The sequence below is a fragment of the Neofelis nebulosa genome, chromosome 10 (assembly GCF_028018385.1).
Source record: "Neofelis nebulosa isolate mNeoNeb1 chromosome 10, mNeoNeb1.pri, whole genome shotgun sequence".
NCBI lineage: Eukaryota > Metazoa > Chordata > Mammalia > Carnivora > Felidae > Neofelis > Neofelis nebulosa.
This window is the reverse complement of record NC_080791.1, coordinates 109,653,473-109,672,979: the sequence shown is the minus strand read 5'-3', so window position 1 is coordinate 109,672,979 and position 19,507 is coordinate 109,653,473. Positions and strand designations below refer to the sequence as shown.

Here is a 19,507-nt window from a genome sequence, read left to right as displayed (position 1 = left end):
CATGCTGCCTGCTTGGGATTCTCTCTCTCCCTGCTCTCTCTGCCCCTCTCCCACTCACTCATTCTCTTTCTCTCAAAATAAATAAACATCCCCAAAAAAGTTGATTTAAAAAAAAAAAAAAAAAGAAAAATGTGGGAGTAAAACAAACAAACAAAGATGTAGATACCTGGCTGGCTCATTCAGTAGAACATGTGACTCTTGATCTCAGGGTCGTGAGCTCAAGTCTCACATAGGGTTAGAGCTTACTTTAAAAACAACAACAACAACAACAACAAAAGATTAAACAGAATAAAAAGATGTTGGTATAACTTACCAAAACTGGCTTGAGAAGAAATAGAAAACCTGACCTGCCATGTAAGTGTTAAGTATGTGGCCAGAAAGAAGATAAAACGCGATTGGGGCTGTTATGGTCCTCCTGCCTAGCTCCCTTGTAACTTTGCAAGACTGCAGCATAATCAGGCACCCCTCACCCCTCCACTCTGTCTTCAGAGCCAGGCTGTCTCCTCTCCTCTCCCCACCTGGCCTCCATGTCTGATATGTCCTTTCAGGAAGTCCCTTCTGAAAAGTTGACAAGTGCTTTTGAGAAGTGAGCTCTGTACCTCTCCTCCCACACAGGAATACGTTTTGTCCCACACGGAGATGCCGGGGACACTCCAAGCTGCTGATGCCACCATAAAAAAACTGGAAGACTTCATGAGCACCATGGATGCCAACGGAGAGCGGATCCGCGGGCTCCTGGAGGCTGGCCGCCAGCTGGTGTCTGAAGGCAACATCCATGCCGAGAAGATCCAGGAGAAGGCTGACTCCATCGAGAGGAGGTATGGTAAAGACAGTGGGTAAATGAGAGGCCCAAGGGGGAAGTGAGCGAAAACGGCATGGCCTGTTTCATTGAGGAAGAAGCTGGAGAACGCAGCACAGGCAGACAGATGGTGGTGGGGGCTGACAAACAGTAGAGGAGGAAGAACTAAGTGGTTGGAGAGAGACTAAGCCAGGAGCTGGGAAGCCCTGCCTCCCCCACACCAGGGGAGACGAAGGCCACTGGAGTCGCTGGATGCTGGACATCAGGATCCCTGGATTGTCTTGCAGTGCTCCCGGAAGGCATTGTGCCCATAACAAGAGGACTGAAGGCTTCTAGGTTAGTTAGAGGGCCAAAACCCTTTGACAGCAAGTTCAAGGGTCTCACAAGAGACTGTCGTTACAGACACAAGAAGAATCAAGAAGCAGTGCAGCAGCTCTTGGGCCGTCTTCGGGACAACCGAGAGCAGCAGCATTTCCTACAAGACTGTCACGAGGTGAGGCTCTTGGTACCCCCATGTCCCCTCCGACATTCCCTAGCCATCCCTTTGATAAAACGCCCTGGCTCTCTGAGCCTAGAGTAAGTCCATTGCGGTATCACCTGAATAAGTGTCACCTGAATAAGCCACCTGCATGGCTTCTCCCCACATCCACCACTTCTCCCAGCTCACCTCGCCCCCGTATGCTCCACTCCATCTGAAATGTGCTCTGCCCTTCTCCACCCCTGCTCTACGCGTGGTCCAGCTGAAGCTCTGGATTGATGAGAAGATGCTGACAGCCCAGGACGTGTCCTACGATGAGGCCCGCAACCTGCACACCAAGTGGCAGAAGCACCAGGCATTCATGGCTGAGCTGGCCGCCAACAAAGACTGGCTGGACAAGGTAGACAAGGTGAGTGGTGTGACAACAGCAGCAGGAAGAGAGCCCCGGGGCGTCGTCTGGACAGGATCACGGCCACAGTACAGGGAGGGATCCTGGCTTTAGTCTATGGTTCCTTCAGGGTTACAGGTCATGGGGCCTCTGGTACCAAACCTCCAAGGTGGAGAGTTACGGTCTGGGGAACAAAGGTCTTCGGTCCATGAGACAGTGACTCCAGAACTGTGGGAAAGTACAAATTAGTAGTACGGGAGCCAAACTGCAGCCTTGGGTCAACACCGTAACTATCCCTGGGTCCGGAGGAGGATGACGTTCTTCAGCAGGGGTCAGTAAACTTCTGCAAAGGGCCAGATGGTAAATATTTTCAGCTTTGCGGGCCACACGGTTTCTGCTATGTGCCGGTGTGGCACAAAAGCAGCCATAGAGAATACATAAACGATTGGGTATAGCTGCGTTCCAATAAAACTTTATTTATAAAAACAAGTGGTGGGCCACATTGAGCCCACAGAGCACCTTTTTGCCAATCCTTGCTTTTGAGTCTTATTCTTCCTGGTACTTGGTACTTGGTACCACTTCCTCAAGAGCTGAGCACAGATAAAACTTTATTTCAACTCAGCAAGTATTCCTGGGCAACAATATGTGTGCTCAGCACTCTGCTAGGTACAGCAAGGTATATAAAAAGATACTTTCCTTCCCTCAAGGGCATGATGGTTGGGGAGAGGAGGAGACCAGTGTATGCCCAGTGTTTCCATTTATTCAGCAAATATTACTATTTGCTGCTACTATATGCAAAAGCATTACATTAGGCACTGAGAAGGGTACATAGGCAGTTCCATTGTAGGCTCCACCCTTGAAGAATGACACTATAGCCAGGCTATGAGATATACACACAAATACCTAAATTAAATCCAGAGCAGAATATAGCAAATGCAGTGAGAGAGGGCCTGATAAAGCCTAGGCCCTCTGTGTGTGCCTGTAAAGGTATGTACCAATAAAGCTTTGTTTACAAGGAGAGAAGAGGCACAGGAATCCTAGAGGCTGGAGCCTCCAGGGCAGTCCATGAAGGATGAGTAGAATTTGGACAAGCAGAGACACTGGAGGAAAAATGTTTCTAGGCAGAGAAAACCATGCAAACAGGAAGCCCAAGATGCATAAGTGGGGTACCTATATGGGAGCAAGGGGGTAAGTCAGACTGGCAGGAACATAGAACGTGTGAAGGGGCCCCATGGAAGAAAAGGTAGGAAAAGCCTGCTAGGCCAAGTCATGAAAAGCCTTGAACACCACGTAAGGACTGTGCATCGAGGTGTGGATTGTGCTGAAGGTTTGTGAAGTTACCCAAGCAGTGCTAGACTCTGACACTCATCCTGGCAGCCATGCACAAAGTGGCTTCAAGGCAGTGTCTTGGCCTGTGTTCTTCTAGAAGCAGACCCTGAAATGAGGTTTCCAGTGCAGGCCACTTTATGACAGATGACCACCGAGAACACCAGTGGGGGCGTGGGGTGATGGGATGGAAAAGGAAAGGCATTTGATAATGGGCCCACGCTGCCATGCCAGTCACCCCAGTGGGCCATTGGTGCTCAGTACTAATGGGGCACCATGGGAACATGGGAGACAGTGTAGAACATGCATCCACATAATCCCAGCCAAAGAACAAGGATGCTGAGTCTTTGTCCACCGGCTCCCTGTCTGTCACTGGTTGCGGGCTGCTTCCTTGGGCAGTAACTCCTGGGCACTTCCGGTCTGCCTTGCATGCAGGTCAGGAGACCATGCTTCCCTCACCTCCCCAGCAACGAAAGTCCTCAAGCAGAAAGGCTGGGAGTGGGGAGAGCAGGTGGGACTTGGGTGTACGTAACTCAGGGAAAGGGTGGCTTGCTGGGAAACAGGAGAAGATGGCAAATATACAAGACCATGTGTGGCATAACCCCAGAAGCCACTAGCATGAGGGAGCCCAGAGTAGGAAAGGTCTCCATGGCTTCTTAGTTGAAATGAGATTCGAGCCAGACCTTGAACAAGTAGGGTGCAACCCAGCAGTGGAGGGTGGAGGGGCTAGAAGAGGTCTGAAACCTTGAGAAGAGCATGTTACGGAGAGTATGCAAGAACCTGGAATCATTGCCTTCACTTCAGGTTCCTACTGCCCTTTGGGTCTCTGATCTGTTACCAACCCATAAAGTTCAGCAGTATCTAATTCTTTTTTTTTTTTTTTTTTTTTTTTTTTTTGGTAATGTTTGTTTATTTTTGAGAGAGAAAGTGCAAGCAGGGGAGAGGCAGAGAGAGAGGAGGACAGAGGATCCAGAGCAGGCTCCACTCTGACAGCAGCAAGCCCGATGTGGGGCTTGAACTCACGAACCATAGGATTGTGACCTGAGCCAAAGTCAGAGGCTCAATGGACTGGTGACAGGCACCCAGCATTATCTGACACTGACACCTTCTTTGTCCCACCACCCAGGAAGGGCGGGAGCTGACCCTCGAGAAGCCAGAGCTGAAGGCCCTGGTGTCTGAGAAGCTGGAGGACCTGCACCAGCGCTGGGACAGGCTGGAGAGCACCACCCAGGCCAAGGCCCGTAGCCTCTTCGATGCCAACCGAGCCGAGCTGTTTGCCCAGAGCTGCTCCGCCCTGGAGAGCTGGCTGGAGAGTCTGCAGGCCCAGCTGCACTCTGACGACTACGGCAAGGACCTCACCAGTGTCAACATTCTGCTCAAGAAGCAACAGGTGCCCTGCAGGCCTGTGATGGGGATGGGGAACCGCAGCAGAGAGGAGGAGGGAGTCTGTAGCTCCTGAGATTTGGGAGGTCATTCTCAGGCCTCACAGACAACATCTGTGCCAGTATTTCTCAAAGCAATGTCCATGGGCCACCGTCTCAGAATCTCTGGGAGCATGTGTCTGTCAGAGTGAAGTCAGAAGATAGAAACCATTCTCTAACTTGAACAATGAAATTTTAGTAAAAAAGAAGTTATCAATTAGTTAAAGGTGGTTAACTACCAAAAGGTAGAAATCGAAAGCAGGGATGAGAAAACGTTTTTCTTTTTTTTTTTTTTTTTTTTTTCTTTTTTTTTTTTTAACGTTTATTTATTTTTGAGACAGAGAGAGACAGAGCATGAGCGGGGGAGGGTCAGAGAGAGAGGGAGACACAGAATCAGAAGCAGGCTCCAGACTCTGAGCTGTCAGCACAGAGCCCGATGCGGGGCTCGAACTCACGGACTGTGAGATCATGACCTGAGCTGAAGTCGGACGCTTAACCGACCGAGCCACCCAGGCGCCCCAAGAAAACGTTTTTCTATAAAGGGCCAGACTAACATTTTGGCTGTTGTAGGTCATATGGTCTCTGTCATAAGTATTCAACTCTGTTCTGGTAGGATAAAAGCAGCCACAGGCAATATGTAAAATAATGGGTGTGGCTGTGCGCCAATAAAACTTTATTTACAAAAACAGGCAGGGAGCTGGATTTGCTGATCCCTGCTCTAAATAGCACAGAAATGGCAAATGTAGGGAGCAGCTACTACCTCTAGTGCTGGGGAGGGGTACCCAAGGAGGACTGAGATGCGTCCCCCCTGACCCCACGGCTGTTTCAGACCTCGTTGGAGAGGGCCGAGGCCCAGGGGTAGGTATTGTAGAACTTTGCTGGGGTATCCTGGGACCAGGCCAGTCTAATGCTGGCGGGCCAACACTGGCCAGCGGGAAGTTACCACTGGGATGCCAGCAAAATTTGCTGGAGGCTGGTGAGAGCCACTGGATTTCCCGCACACCATGGGCAGTCTTGCTATAGGAGCAAGAGCAAAAAAGCTCACAAGAACCATAAATTGCACCTTCCCCTCCTTGCATTGGGCTGTGCCTCTGGCGCCCTCTAATGACAAGACCCAGCATTGCACCAGCTGGCAAAGGAGAAAGATCAACAGGGTTCAGTCCTAACATCTCAAAACAGGAAAAGATGTACCTGGAGCTGAGGTGATTTGGGGTCTGAGAGGCAGTAAACTGACAACTGGCCCCGTTATCACATTCCCCCCCCCCCCCCCCCCCCGCAGGCTCTTATGTATATTAGAGTTTGAGGTCCACTGAGCTAGGCCATGAGGAGATGCTCTCCCTGGGGTGAACCCCGGGGATAAGAAATCTTGATTGGCCACAGGAAGTGTGGAATCTCCTCTGAGCTTGAAGGCAGATGTGTGGTGACAACAACTCCTTCCTCCCCGGGCTGCAGATGCTGGAACGGGAGATGGCAGTGAGAGAGAAGGAGGTGGAGGCCATCCAGGCCCAGGCGACAGCGCTGGCCCAGGAGGACCAGGGCGCGGGGGAGGTGGAGAGGACGTCGAGAGCCGTGGAGGAGAAGTTCCGGGCCCTGTGCCAGCCCATGAAGGAGCGCTGCCGGCGCCTGCACGCCTCCCGTGAGCAGCACCAGTTCCACCGGGACGTGGAGGATGAGATTGTGAGTCACTAGAGTCTGGGCTGAGGTAGAGTCGTCATCGTGGCAAATTGCTCCCTGCCATTCGCTTTCTAGTCTCCTTCCTGGATGCTGGGGAGATGCCAGCGTCTCTTCCCTTTGGCATGGAAAACGGACTCTCGAGGGACTCTTGGGGATGCCCTCTGGGTCCCTGTGCCCCAGACTCAGAGATGACCGTTCCCGGCAGGCACACACCAGGAGCCCTAGCAAACCTCTCCCCAAGTCTCCCCACTGTCCAACCCCAGCTCTCACTTTGCCCTCTGGACCTCCACTGACCCCCTCTTTCTCATCCAGTTGTGGGTGACAGAGCGGCTACCCATGGCTAGCTCCATGGAACATGGCAAGGACCTGCCCAGTGTCCAGCTTCTCATGAAGAAAAACCAGGTGAGGACAAGGCTGAAGGCAAAAGAAAAGGTCTCAAGGGCCTCCCAGACTTGGAAGTTTGTTTTTTCTTAAAAAAAAAATTGGGGTTTCTCTGGCTCCCCCTCAATCTGTGTGTCATTCTAGACTTCAGTGCTTGGCCTCTCTTCACCAAAGGAGGGTGGGCTCTCTTTGTAGCAGATCAGGTGGACTGAAGGGGTGTTACCATCCCATTCTTAGGTCAGAGGAGGGGGCAAGTGAGGAGGACTCAGGAAGAAAGAAAGCTGAAAGTAGGGGGCTGGCTGTGGAGCAGGTGGAAGGGGGAATGTGGTGAGGGGCCCCCTCTCAGAGTGTCCTCTTCTACTGCTGTGGACAGACCCTGCAGAAGGAGATACAGGGCCACGAGCCGCGGATCGCGGACCTGACGGAGCGGCAGCGTACTCTGGGAGCAGCAGCGGCAGGCCCAGAGCTGGCTGAGCTGCAGGAGATGTGGAAACGCCTGAGCCACGAGCTGGAGCTTCGAGGCAAGCGACTGGAGGAGGCCCTGCGGGCCCAGCAGTTCTACCGCGATGCCGCCGAGGCGGAGGCCTGGATGGGCGAGCAGGAGTTACACATGATGGGCCAGGAGAAAGCCAAGGTGAGAGGCCCAGCAGAGCTCAGGCTGTGTGGCTGCCACTCTCTTCCCCAGCCCCCTACTCCCTGATGCCCACTGCCATTCCCAGGACGAGCTCAGCGCCCAGGCAGAGGTGAAGAAGCATCAGGTACTGGAACAAGCCCTGGCTGACTATGCGCAGACCATCCACCAGCTGGCAGCCAGCAGCCAAGACATGATTGACCACAACCACCCAGAGAGGTGAACACAGCGGGGAACAAGGGGGAGCACGGCTCCTGGGGGAGACAAGAACGGGTTCCAGGGTGGTGCCGGGACCGTGGAGCCTTCTATGCTACATGTGTACAGAACGATTTAGAAAGCTAGACAGGCAGAGACTTGGCAAGTAGTGGGGGGTGGGGGGCGGGCAGAAGGGACTGGACTGTATAGAATAGGTAGGGTTCAGAGCCATGTGTCTTAAGTCCTGCCACCCCTGCCCCCACAGCACGCGAATATCCATCCGCCAAGCGCAGGTGGACAAGCTGTACGCCAGCCTGAAGGAGCTGGCGGGAGAGCGGCGGGAGCGCCTGCAGGAGCACCTGCGGCTGTGCCAGCTCCGCCGTGAGCTGGACGACCTGGAGCAGTGGATCCAGGAGCGCGAGGTGGTGGCAGCCTCCCACGAGCTGGGCCAGGACTACGAGCACGTGACTGTGAGTGCAGGGCGGGCACCAGCCCACCAGCCACCGAGCTGCTCTGGGAGGTGTGGAGGACCCCCCGGGAGGCCAGCGCCTCCTTCTGGCAGAGCAGCGAGGGGCAGGGGGTGCAAGAGCAGGCTGAGCAGGCACTGCCCTTGGGTACTTAATTTGAAGAACCGTGCAGAAAAGAGGTCATGGGACTGTACGCAGGTGTGGGCAAAAAGGAAATTTCCAATCGTTTTTTTCCAACAGAACTCAACAGCACAGGTGACTTCCTCTGCACTGTTTGGGAATTTGGGGCCCCGTTAGTGCAGACACATGGACCATAGTTAGGGTATTTTGCCTGACGGCCAAAGGTTCCAAGCACCCCTAATGCTTTTGCTGGAGGCTGGGGGCATCAGTCACATGTGGGGTAAATGGGAACCAGTTGTCCTGCTGAAGAGACCTGTTTTGGCCCTTGTGGCCCATGGAGAGAGTCACTTCTCAGTTTTGGGGCTAGAAGTCTCGCCCACTAGACAGGGACCGCATCTACCCGTGTTAAAGCGCTGTCCACGTAACTGCTTCCTCCTCCAGATGCTCCGAGACAAATTCCGAGAGTTTTCCCGGGACACGAGTACCATCGGTCAGGAGCGTGTGGACAGCGCCAATGCACTGGCCAACGGGCTCATCGCTGGGGGCCATGCCGCCCGGGCCACCGTGGCTGAGTGGAAGGACAGCCTCAATGAGGCCTGGGCGGACCTGCTCGAGCTGCTGGACACGCGGGGTCAGGTGCTGGCCGCGGCGCATGAGCTGCAGCGCTTCCTGCACGGGGCGCGCCAAGCACTGGCGCGCGTGCAGCACAAGCAGCAGCAGCTTCCCGACGGGACCGGCCGGGACCTCAACGCAGCCGAGGCCCTGCAACGCCGCCACTGCGCCTTTGAGCATGACATCCAGGCCCTCAGCGCCCAGGTCTGACCCAAGCATGGTGATTTGGGGGAGCGGGGGGGGGGGGGGGGGAGGCGGTGCTCAGAGGAGACTTCATGGGAAATGGTGGGGGGTTGGCATCCTCTGGAGGGATGCTTAAGGACAAAGTTAGAGTGGTTCCAGGGAAACCTCTCTGGACAGGGTATATCTAGCCACAGCATCCACACCTTTAATGACCAGCCTTCTTGGGGGCCCATGACATTTTCAGATGGTCTCAATGGCTGGATTCTTCATAGCATACTCAAATCTGCGTGTTGGTCCCACCCAGGTCAGAGCTCCAGACCCACACCACAGAAGCATAGATTCTTTCTCCAACCGTTTAAACCCAGTCAACCAATACCCAAGTCCCTTCATGGCTGCAAATCTCATTCTAGCAATCGTTGAGGCCCCTTGTGTCCTGGGCAGGCCTCTGGAAGCTCAATCGGCCAGTGGTCTGTTTAAAAGATTGCCCCCGCCAGACTCCCCAGGCTCCATGTTGAGACCCAGCAGGGCAGGGTATGACAGGGCTTACTCTGGGCACCGGCCTTCATTTTTCCCGGCCGCTACCCTCTGCTCTGCCTCCTGCTTCTCTGGCTGGTAAAATGGATGGGAGATAGAGCACAGAGACCAGGACCGGAGTCCCTGGAGTCCCCCAGCTCTGCCTCACTCTGAGCGGGGGTGGGGGGGGGGCCCACAGGTCCAGCAGGTGCAGGATGATGGCCATCGGCTCCAGAAGGCCTATGCTGGAGACAAGGCTGAGGAGATCGGCCGCCACATGCAAGCGGTGGCTGAGGCCTGGACCCAGCTTCAGGGAAGCTCTGCCGCCCGCCGCCAGCTGCTCCTGGACACCACGGACAAGTTCCGCTTCTTCAAGGCCGTCCGGGAGCTGATGCTGTGGATGGATGGGGTGAACCTGCAGATGGATGCCCAGGAGCGGCCCCGGTGAGGGCCACGGTGCCCTGCAGCCTCCGAGGGCTGTGGGCTGGGGGCTGGGACAGGGTCGTGGGCAGCGGTAATGTGGTCTCTGTACCCCCAGGGATGTGTCCTCCGCAGATCTGGTCATCAAGAACCACCAGGGCATCAAGGCAGAGATAGAGGCCAGGGCCGACCGCTTCTCCTCTTGCATCGACATGGGGCAGGGGCTGCTTGCCAGGAGCCACTACGCAGCTGAGGAGGTGGGTGAGGTGAGGGTGCAGCCAGGTCATCCTCACAGGGGGAGGCCTCGGTGCTGATCTCTCCTCTGAGTCTTCCTCCTCCCTCTCGTTCTTCCTTCGCAGAACCACCCCCTTCCCCTTGGTGCTGTTCACGATTTCCCCATTCCAACTTGCCCCCGGAACCGTCTGCCTCCTGAAATCAGAAATCTCTAGTTCCCTGTGTGAGTCCTCCAGAGACCCCAGAAAGGTCCTACTGGGTGCTAACTCACATCTCTGCCCCCTAGATCTCGGAGAAGCTGTCTCAGCTGCAGGCACGGCGCCAGGAGACAGCAGACAAGTGGCAGGAGAAAATGGACTGGCTCCAGCTTGGTGAGCTGCCGTGGGCGCCAGGGAACTGGCTGAGGGCACCAGGCCCTGGGAGAAGGGGCTGGGGATCTTGCACCCTGTAGTTTCCAGAGTATGTAAGACCAAGAGGCCTGGGCATGGAATTCAAGGTGCCTGCCCTTGGCACTGCCTGGCTCTGCCCTGCGCTCCTGCCCTGGGGCAGTAGCTCCCTCTGTGTCCCTGTTCTTGAAGCGCTGTGGCAACAGTGCCCTGCTGGTGCTCTGACCTGCTATCTCCTCCTGGCCCCCCAACCCCCCAGTTTTGGAGGTGCTCGTATTTGGGAGAGATGCGGGTATGGCGGAGGCCTGGCTGTGCAGCCAAGAGCCGTTGGTGAGAAGCGCTGAGCTGGGCTGCACAGTCGATGAAGTCGAGAGCCTCATCAAGCGTCATGAGGCCTTCCAGAAGTCCGCAGTGGCCTGGGAGGAACGTTTCAGTGCACTGGAGAAACTCACCGCGGTGAGGAATGCCCTTCCCTCCCACTGCCCCAGACCTGCGCTCTGTCCTGCTTGATGAAGATGTGTCTTCCCTTCCCACTGTACCAGCGTGTCCTGGATGTGAGCCGTGGGTGCCTGTTGTACCACGGCTCCAGGAGCCCTCAGCTCCCCCGTTGCTTCTAATCCCCACCTTCTTTTGAAATTCTATTTTCTATCCTTTCTGTTCCATCAGGCGAGCTGAGGCATCTCAGCTTTCCCCAGTGCCCTCCCTGGTCCTTTTGAGTGCGACCTTCTATGCTCTGACCCCAGAATGTTTTGACAGCTGGAGGAGCAGGAGAAGGAGCGGAAAAGAAAGAGGGAGGAGGAGGAACGGAGGAAACAGCCCCCTGCCCCAGAGCCCATAGCCGGTCTGTCTGAAGGGGACCTGGTGGACAGCCAAACAGCTCCCGATGCCACCCGGGATGGGTGAGAGCTGGGACCCTTGGGGACAGAGAACGTGGCTGAGTCTGAGCAACCCAAGGACTTAACGCTCTGTCTCACCTTCTCCTGTTCCAGAACCCGCCCCCGGCCGCCAGCATCTGCACAGCAGGCCAGCGTCAACGGAGTCTGCACAGATACAGAGTCCCCTCAGGTGACCCCCACTGCCCTGTGCCCCCCCATCAGGATCTTAGCTCCCCATCTTGCATGTCCTCTTACAGCTTTTTGTCCTCATAGCCCCTGTTGGAACAACAGAGACTGGAGCAAGGCAGCTTCCCAGAAGGACCTGTGAGTTTCACCCAGAGGTGTGGGTGTTAATAACGGGAGATGAAGGGAAGAAGAGGGGTGTGAGCCAGGCGGTGGGGATCCTGGGGATAGGATAAGACAGGGGCCCAGAGGAAACAGGTGGCGGGAAGACCAGCTCTTGGACTTCAAGCTTCATGACATTTGGGCTAGGTATTTCCCATCTGGTCCTTTGACACTGACACTGTTGTCCATTTTGCCCACAGGGGTCTGGCACAGGGGACGAGGCCAACGGGCCACGGGGGGAGAAGCAGACCCGGACGCGAGGCCCAGCCCCTCCCATAATGCCCCAGAGCAGGTCATCGGAGCCAGCCCGGGTTGCCACCTTGCCCGCTCGAGGCCCAGAGCTCTCTGCCCAGGAGCAGATGGAAGGGATGCTATGCCGCAAACAGGAGATGGAGGCCTTTGGCAAGAAGGCTGCCAACAGGTACTGGCCCTGGCCGCACAGCGTCGGTGGCCTCTCGGCTCCTGCCTTCTTTTTTTTTTTTTTTTTTTTCAACTTTTTTTTTTTTTTTTCAACGTTTTTTTTTTTTTTTTTTTTTTTTTTTTTAAATTTATTTTTGGGACAGAGAGAGACAGAGCATGAACGGGGGAGGGGCAGAGAGAGAGGGAGACACAGAATCGGAAACAGGCTCCAGGCTCCGAGCCATCAGCCCAGAGCCTGACGCGGGGCTCGAACTCACGGACCGCGAGATCGTGACCTGGCTGAAGTCGGACGCTTAACCGACTGCGCCACCCAGGCGCCCCTCGGCTCCTGCCTTCTAAAGAGGCTTCCCTGGGCTCAGTCGGTTGAGCGTCTGACTTTGGTTCAGGTCGTGATCTCGTGGTTTGTGGGTTCGAGCCCCACGTCGGGCTCTGTGCTGACAGCTCAGAGGCTGGAGCCTGATTCAGATTCTGTGTCTCCCTCTCTCTCTGCCCCTGCCCCACTCACGCTCTGTCTCTCTCTCAAAAATAAACACGAAAAATAAAATAAATAAAAAGAGGCTTTCCTGGAACCTCTTCCAAATAGATGGGGAAGAGGTATGGTATAGGAGGAGGGTCCTCTGGGAGAGGGAGAGGACCCAAGAGAAGAGCAGGGGCCTCAGGTGATGGTCAGGAGTGTGTAAAGATAAGGGGCCCAAAGACAGGAGTGGCACTGGAAGCCCTCGGACACCCAAGCTAGGGTTCTAGGCCCCATAGAGACCAGTCACCTGTCTCACCTCATCACCTACACCACATCCCTCCCAGGTCATGGCAAAACGTGTACTGCGTCCTGCGGCGTGGGAGCCTTGGCTTTTATAAGGACGCAAAGGCAGCCAGCACAGGAGTGCCATACCACGGAGAAGTGCCTGTCAGCCTGGCCAGGGCCCAGGGCAGCGTCGCCTTTGATTATCGAAAGCGCAAACACGTCTTCAAGTTGGGGTAGGAATGCAAAGTGCCCTCAGGATGGGAGGGGAGTTTGGGGCGATACGAAGTATAGGGGAGCCACAAGCTAGTAGAGGGAATCGAGTCACAGGGCTGGGTGTTTGGAGACAGAGATGTAGGTGAGGGAACGGGAGGGGGTCTGGTTGCACTCAGGGCGCAGGAGCACCAAGATGCGGGCCTGCCTGCTGATGTCAAGCAAAAAATTATCATGCATGGGAAATCTGAAGGCGGCCTGCCTCCGGGGACCTCCAGGGGCCTGCCTCTGCCTGCCAGCAAGCAGCCAGTGCAGGAGGCACAGCCTGGGATGCAGGTGAGCTCACCGTGGTCCTCAGCAGCCAAGCAGGAAGGGCCTGCTTTTGCACAGCGCTGGGAAAGTGCAGGATGCGCAGAACGTGCCCTCCAGCCTGCTCTCAGGGTGATCACTGGGACTCCACGAGCGCTGGTGTCGCCGGTCCAGATTCTCAGCTCTGCTCTGAGGCTTCTCTTTCTCCCAACAGCTTGCAGGATGGAAAAGAATATTTATTCCAGGCCAAGGATGAGGTGAGCTTGCCCCTTCTCCCCCCGCGTCTCTATCTCTGGGCCATTCTCAGAACCTTCCAGTTGTAGATTCCCCTTTCTTCCCTCTCCTCTCTTTTTCCTTAAGTGTCTCCCTCTTCGTGAGCAGATAGCTCACAGTGTGCCACCTGGATGTTTGTGAAGGCCACCCAAAAACCTGTTCCCCGTCTTAAAGGGGTCATTTTCTCCAGTGAGACAAAATAGTCCAAACACTTTCCTGCCTGCTCCTCCTCGGCTTCCCAGCGTCTGCAGGCCACAGCTTCAGCCCGGCTGCCTTGACGCTGACCACCTGTCTTCCCGTGCCCTCCGCAGGCAGAGATGAGCTCATGGCTGCGGGTGGTAAATGCAGCCATTGCGACTGCGTCCTCTGCCTCTGGAGAGCCTGAAGAGCCAGCGGTGCCCAGTGCCGCCCGGGGCATGACTCGGGCCATGACCATGCCCCCGGTATCACCGGTCGGGGCTGAGGGGCCTGTCGTGCTTCGAAGCAAGGACGGCAGAGAACGAGAGAGAGAAAAACGCTTCAGCTTCTTCAAGAAGAGCAAGTAGTTGGGGGCGAGACTCCCAGGCCAGCTTCTTCCCTGTATTCAGGAAACTGCCAGGGACTGTCAACAGGGACCACCCTCTTGTCAGGACAACTGCCTGCTGCTAGGGTCTGTTGCCAAGGTCAACCCATCACCAGGAACTGTTGGGGGGTGGGGGGGACAAGTCAGTGTTCCCAAGGGCAATGCTCCTCTTCTGCTATTTAATTCCAGACTGGTGGTGGGACCCAGGCAACCCCCAATTCCACTCCCGCCTCCTGACTTCTTCCCTCTCCCCCAGCCCTATGCCTCTACCCTGACTCCGGTGCGGACAGCCCTGCACCCTCAACATAGGCCATGTGGGGAATGGCTGCCCCTGCCTCAGGTCATTCTCCCACCACGGCTAGGGCATGCCCCTCGGTTCCTTGCCCCTGGGGACCAGCCAGGAACCTCTCAGAGCTGAAGCAGGACCTGGGGGCAAGATTGCCAGATGGCCGAGTCAGAGGTGCCGAAATTCCCCCTTCCCATCCTAACTCGTCCTCTGACTCGAGTGGCTGCCCATCTGCAGCGACGCTCAATGGCTTCCAGGTGTGAGTTGTCCGAGGGCAACCACAGCCTTGAGTCTGGCCAAGGAGGTGATTAAACAGCTCAGCTTGTCTTACTGCTTCTGGGTGTCTTTGCTTTCCCGACCACAAGCCCCCCTGCCTATGCCCACGTTCTTGCCTTTGGCTCTGGTCTCCCATATGTCAGGTTTCCGCAATGCCCCCAGCCTCCAAACCATCAAAGAACCACATTATCTTGAGAGCTTCCCTACTTTGGTCTCATTTCCCCATGATAATGACCTCCAGTTTGCTGGGTTGATTAATGGCAAGCCTCAGTTTTAGACCAAAGAAGTTCACCATGGGTCAGGATGTTAACAAGCACTGTTAATGTTAAAGGCAGTGAACAACTAATTCCCCGGTGCACAACTTTCTTTACTCATGACTCTCTCAACTATTTTCAAAAATGAAAGACTGAATTGCCACAAGCAAGTCTCAGCCACTGCTCAGCCCAGCAGTGGAGAGTGGAGCACAGAGGGGGTGGTTATGGACCCTCCCGAATGGAGAGGATCAAGGGAGTTCAGACAGGGGTCAGATTAAGTGGCAAATTCCACTGACGGATAGGATGACATCACCCTGGGAAGCCACGAGGTACATGCAAAGTGTGTAAATACACACACATACAACAGAATATATTCTAGATCTGGTGAAGTATTAAAAAAAAAAAAAAAAACCACCCGGTAGCTTTCTCCTTTGTCTTTGGCTTGGCAATTGGAAGTTTCAGGCAATAGTATTGCCTTGGTGACCTCCTACAGGAAAAGCTTTGTTCTTTCATTTTTTCCCCATAAATACACAACCATTTCTTTTGGGGGCTCAGAGAAGATCTTTCCAGAGAAGCAGCCCTATCTTTAATTTTTAAAAATTTTAACTTCCAGTATAGTTAACATACAGTGTTATGTTAGTTTCAGGTATACACTCTAGTGATTCAACAATTCCCTACATCACCCAGTGCTCATCACAACAAATGCATTCCTTAATCCTCATCACCTGTTTCACCCATGCCCCCTCCCCCACCCCCTCCCGTAAGCAGCTCTATATTTAGCATAATTGGCCAAGGGCCCTGGCTCTGTAGACCCCTGACCATCATCAGCCACGACAGAGAGTCAGGTGTGTGCAGGCCCAGGACTGGCACAACACAGCCCCAGAATGGTCTCCAGACATGAGATCTGGTAGACCAGATAGCTCACCGAATAATTCTCCCTTTCTCGTAAGAAAAGCAGATTCAGATCTATCCTACAGTAAACATGTTGGATAAATGTAACTGAACAATCTGTCGTGGGACTATACATCAGTACAACCTTCTCTTGTTCTTCGGGTACAACTGTAAAATCTCCACTGTATGAAGGAGGAAAAAGTCATACACTGTCGAGCCCTCAGGGAATCAGGGTATTTACACTCCAACATGGCAAGCCTGGGAGTTAAGAGGGAGAGCAAGAATGGGAAATTTTAGAAGGAAATGTATATAGGAGTGAGAAATTAATGAAGAAATGATCGTTTTAACATGTGAAATGTGAATGTCAGTAGGGCAGCTAAGTACATCAGTCTTGCAGGATGCAGTCAGTCACTGTGAAAGGAGAAGTAATGGAGATGTGGTTTGAGCATCATCTAGGGGGCAGCTGAAGCTGCCTGAGGACATGAATCCTTAAGAACAGGACATAGAAGAGGATCAGCATAAGGTCAGGGAGTAAGTCTTAAGAGATCCCTTTGGATATGAGTGCAAGAAAAGAAAAGCTCCAGAAAGAGAATGAAATGGAGAGTGGGGGATACAAGACAGGTTAAAGCACAAAAATGCAGTAAGTGCAGGCACCACAAGTCACGGGGAAATATGGGCAGATAAAAATGGATGGAGAAAAATGTATTTGTCATCTTACTGAACATCACCTCTAAGGATGAACTCTAGATCTGGGCTGTCCAAGACAGTAGCCATGAGCCACATGTAGCTACCCAGCACTTGAAATGTGGCTAGTCCAAATTGAGATGTGCTGTAAGTACAATGCTCACCAGTTTCAAAAACGGAAGAGGAAAAAAAATATTTCATTAATACTTTTTATATTGATTATATGTTGAAATATTTTAGCTTTATTGGGTTTCAAAAGTATTAAACTGAACTTCAACGGTTTCATTTTACTTTTTAAATGTCTTTCCTAGAAAATAACATGTTTTTAAGTTTCTGTTTTTAAGTAATCTCTCCACCCAACGTGGGGCTCACACAACCCTGAGATCAAGGGCCTCATGCTGCACTGACTGGCCAGCCAGGCACCCCTGGATGGCACTGTTTTAGATTGACTACAGACCTAATGTAAAAAAGACAAACATTACTGTTAATAGAGAAAAATGTAGGGGAATATATTTGTGACTCCAGGGGGAAGAAAAGGACATCTTATACAAAAGTTCAAAAGCACAAACTTTAAGACAAAAATTAGATTCCATAAAAAATTAGGAATTTCTGTTCAATGAAGGACATCATGGACAACGTTGATAATTTAGTGGAACGACAGAAAATATTTGAAACCAATAAGAGATTTATATCTAGAATACACAAGAAAATCCTGCAAATCAACAACAAAGAGGAGATTACTACCACTAAGAAAGATGAGCAAAAGATATGAACAGGAAATTCACAGAAGAACAAACCCCAAAAAACTTTACACCTATTATACTGGTAAAAATTTGAAAACTGGATAATGTCCAACATTGGCAGAGTTGATATACAGGGCCCCTCACGTGCTGCAGGTGGGAGGTTAGACTGGTATAATTTTTCCGGAGAACAACTTGGTACTACTTAGATAAGTTAGTTCCAAGAATACCCTATGACCCAGCAAACTAGCAATTCCACCCCGGGTTTATATCCCTCCAAATTCTCACAGGGATCCATTAGGGCACACATAATTAACATAATGGTATTAACTGTAACCTTGTTTATAATGGTGGGGGTTGGAGGCAACCTAAATGTCCTACATGTAGAGATGGATAGGTAAAATATGATGATTGCACATATTACACAGTGGTTAGATATCACACAGCAACACCCGGGGGGGGGGGGGGGGAGGAGCAGTTAGCGGAAAAATTAAAACAATGAGCCATGCAACACAAGTTGCATAAAACATTTACACAATTTACCCAAATGCGCAATGGGTGGACCTTGTTTATATCCACATTAGAAGAAACCAACTGCAAAAAGACGTATTTGCAACAATCTAGGAGAAATTTTAATATAAAGATTAGATAATATTAGCATAGTGCTGATGTTTTAATTAGAGGTAGATAGTGAAGGCCTTATAGGTGAAATGACATTACATCTCAGGTTGCTTTTTAAACACTCCAGCCCCCCCCCCCCCACACACATGCACACACAAGTATAGAGGATAGATAAGATAAGCAGAATGTTGGTAATTGTCAAAGCTGGGTAAAGTGTCCATTAGGAGTTTGTCATAATATCCTGTCTCTATGCCTTTTTGAAAATTTCCACAACAAAACATTTCTTAACATGGAAAAAGCATATGCGCACTAAAAAGACAGGTCTCGCAAAAACACAAAATAATACACATTAAACTCATTAGAATCGTTGCCTGTGAGGGAAGGGGAACTGAGATAAAACAGAATAAATAAGAGTAGGGAAATAGATGGGGGGGAGGGAGATGGAACAATATAAAAACGCAGGGAAGAAAAGGATGGTGAATGAAATGAAATCTTTAGAAGGGTGAAACGTGTTAAAAAGACATTAGTTTTGGTGACCTCAGAAAATTTGGGGAAATTGGAAAGGTGGACAGAACCCAAAACACAGCACTCAAAGGTGGGCAATAGCAGGTTCAGACTCTATATTTGAAAATAAATCTGGCCTGGAACACAGAGAAAGAAGCCAAGATAGAAAACATTAATAGTGAAGATGAGTGAAAGCGATTTCACAAATGGATGAGGAGGTCCCTATACACGTTTTAAAAGTGTGAGTGTTGGGGCACCTAGGGGGCTCAGTTGGTTGAATTTCTGATTCTTGGTTTTGTCTCAGGTCATGATCTCACGTTTGTGGGTTCAGGCTCTGCACTGACAGTGCGGAGCCTGCTTGGGATTCTCTCCCCCCTCTGCCCCTCCCTCGAGCATGTGTTTTCTCTCTAAATAAACAAGCATTAAAAAAAAAAAAAAAAAAAAAAGAGTGTAGAGAGAAACTGGAAATTACCAAGAGGAGAAGGGAAGGAGAGAAGTAGATAGCAGTAGGAGAAATCATGAGTTGTATTAAATTTGTAAGGACAGTGCCTCTTCTGACATGGTGTGGGAAACAAAAAAAGAATTCCGTGAAAGAAACTTATCAAAGTAGCTGGGGAGGAGGAGAGCACCCTGGGGAATTTGTGCCTGATGGTATCAGAGAAGCTTCTTTGGAGCCACCACAATGAACAATGGTGATTGACAACCTCACTGGCATGCTCCACTCAGAGATAAACTGGGTCCATCAATCTCTATAAACGTCTATTCTTTGTTCAAGGATGACAGTGAGTAATCCACTTAAATAGCTTCTCTTTTGCCACCAGGAGGTGCCCTTGGACTACAGCTGAATTTTGAATGCTAGAAAGTGCTGAGGAGTCACAGTTGCCTAGACCTCCAGCAGCTTGGTGTGGACTTGGAGACCCTTTCTCACCCCTTCCCTCCGTCCAAACAAGGAACTTCTCTGGGCCTCTGCACCAAGTATTCTTTTGGTGTGTTCACCACGGACCAGGGACCGTGAAGGACACAGATCAGAGTTAATACCCTACCTAGAGAAAGAAAACCAGCCGACATATGTATATGAGCAAACAAAACGTTACTGATAAATGTAGCCTGGTTAACAATGCCTCATAGAGCTATCCCAGCTCTGCCATCTTTCGTTCTCTTTCCTCACCAGTGGATAACATGTTTGCAGTGAAAAAAACTAAGTTATATCGTTATATCTAAAGCTCTACAAAAATTGACTACGTCTGCTTGAAACGCTTAAAATGCTTCCTTGTTTCTAAAATGTTA

The 19,507-nt window shown here is 52.0% G+C and overlaps 1 protein-coding gene across 4 annotated transcripts in view; it reads left to right on the top strand.

Annotated features, from left to right (window-relative positions):
• The window catches only part of SPTBN2 (spectrin beta, non-erythrocytic 2), a 39,640-nt gene extending 25,063 nt beyond the window's left edge, over positions 1-14,577 (top strand). For all 4 annotated transcript variants that reach the window (XM_058689775.1, XM_058689777.1, XM_058689773.1 and 1 more), the window contains 21 exons: positions 616-818; positions 1,202-1,292; positions 1,540-1,686; positions 4,118-4,381; positions 5,865-6,089; positions 6,399-6,488; positions 6,841-7,101; positions 7,187-7,317; positions 7,559-7,763; positions 8,322-8,696; positions 9,388-9,632; positions 9,727-9,865; positions 10,129-10,213; positions 10,488-10,684; positions 10,985-11,127; positions 11,218-11,293; positions 11,377-11,427; positions 11,649-11,869; positions 12,670-12,843; positions 13,344-13,386; positions 13,714-14,577. In XM_058689775.1, coding sequence (XP_058545758.1) covers positions 616-818; positions 1,202-1,292; positions 1,540-1,686; positions 4,118-4,381; positions 5,865-6,089; positions 6,399-6,488; positions 6,841-7,101; positions 7,187-7,317; positions 7,559-7,763; positions 8,322-8,696; positions 9,388-9,632; positions 9,727-9,865; positions 10,129-10,213; positions 10,488-10,684; positions 10,985-11,127; positions 11,218-11,293; positions 11,377-11,427; positions 11,649-11,869; positions 12,670-12,843; positions 13,344-13,386; positions 13,714-13,947 — 3,600 coding nt within the window. In that variant the 3' untranslated portion in view covers positions 13,948-14,577. The remainder of the gene's footprint in view (positions 1-615; positions 819-1,201; positions 1,293-1,539; positions 1,687-4,117; positions 4,382-5,864; positions 6,090-6,398; positions 6,489-6,840; positions 7,102-7,186; positions 7,318-7,558; positions 7,764-8,321; positions 8,697-9,387; positions 9,633-9,726; positions 9,866-10,128; positions 10,214-10,487; positions 10,685-10,984; positions 11,128-11,217; positions 11,294-11,376; positions 11,428-11,648; positions 11,870-12,669; positions 12,844-13,343; positions 13,387-13,713) is intronic.
• Positions 14,578-19,507: the final 4,930 nt, after the last annotated feature.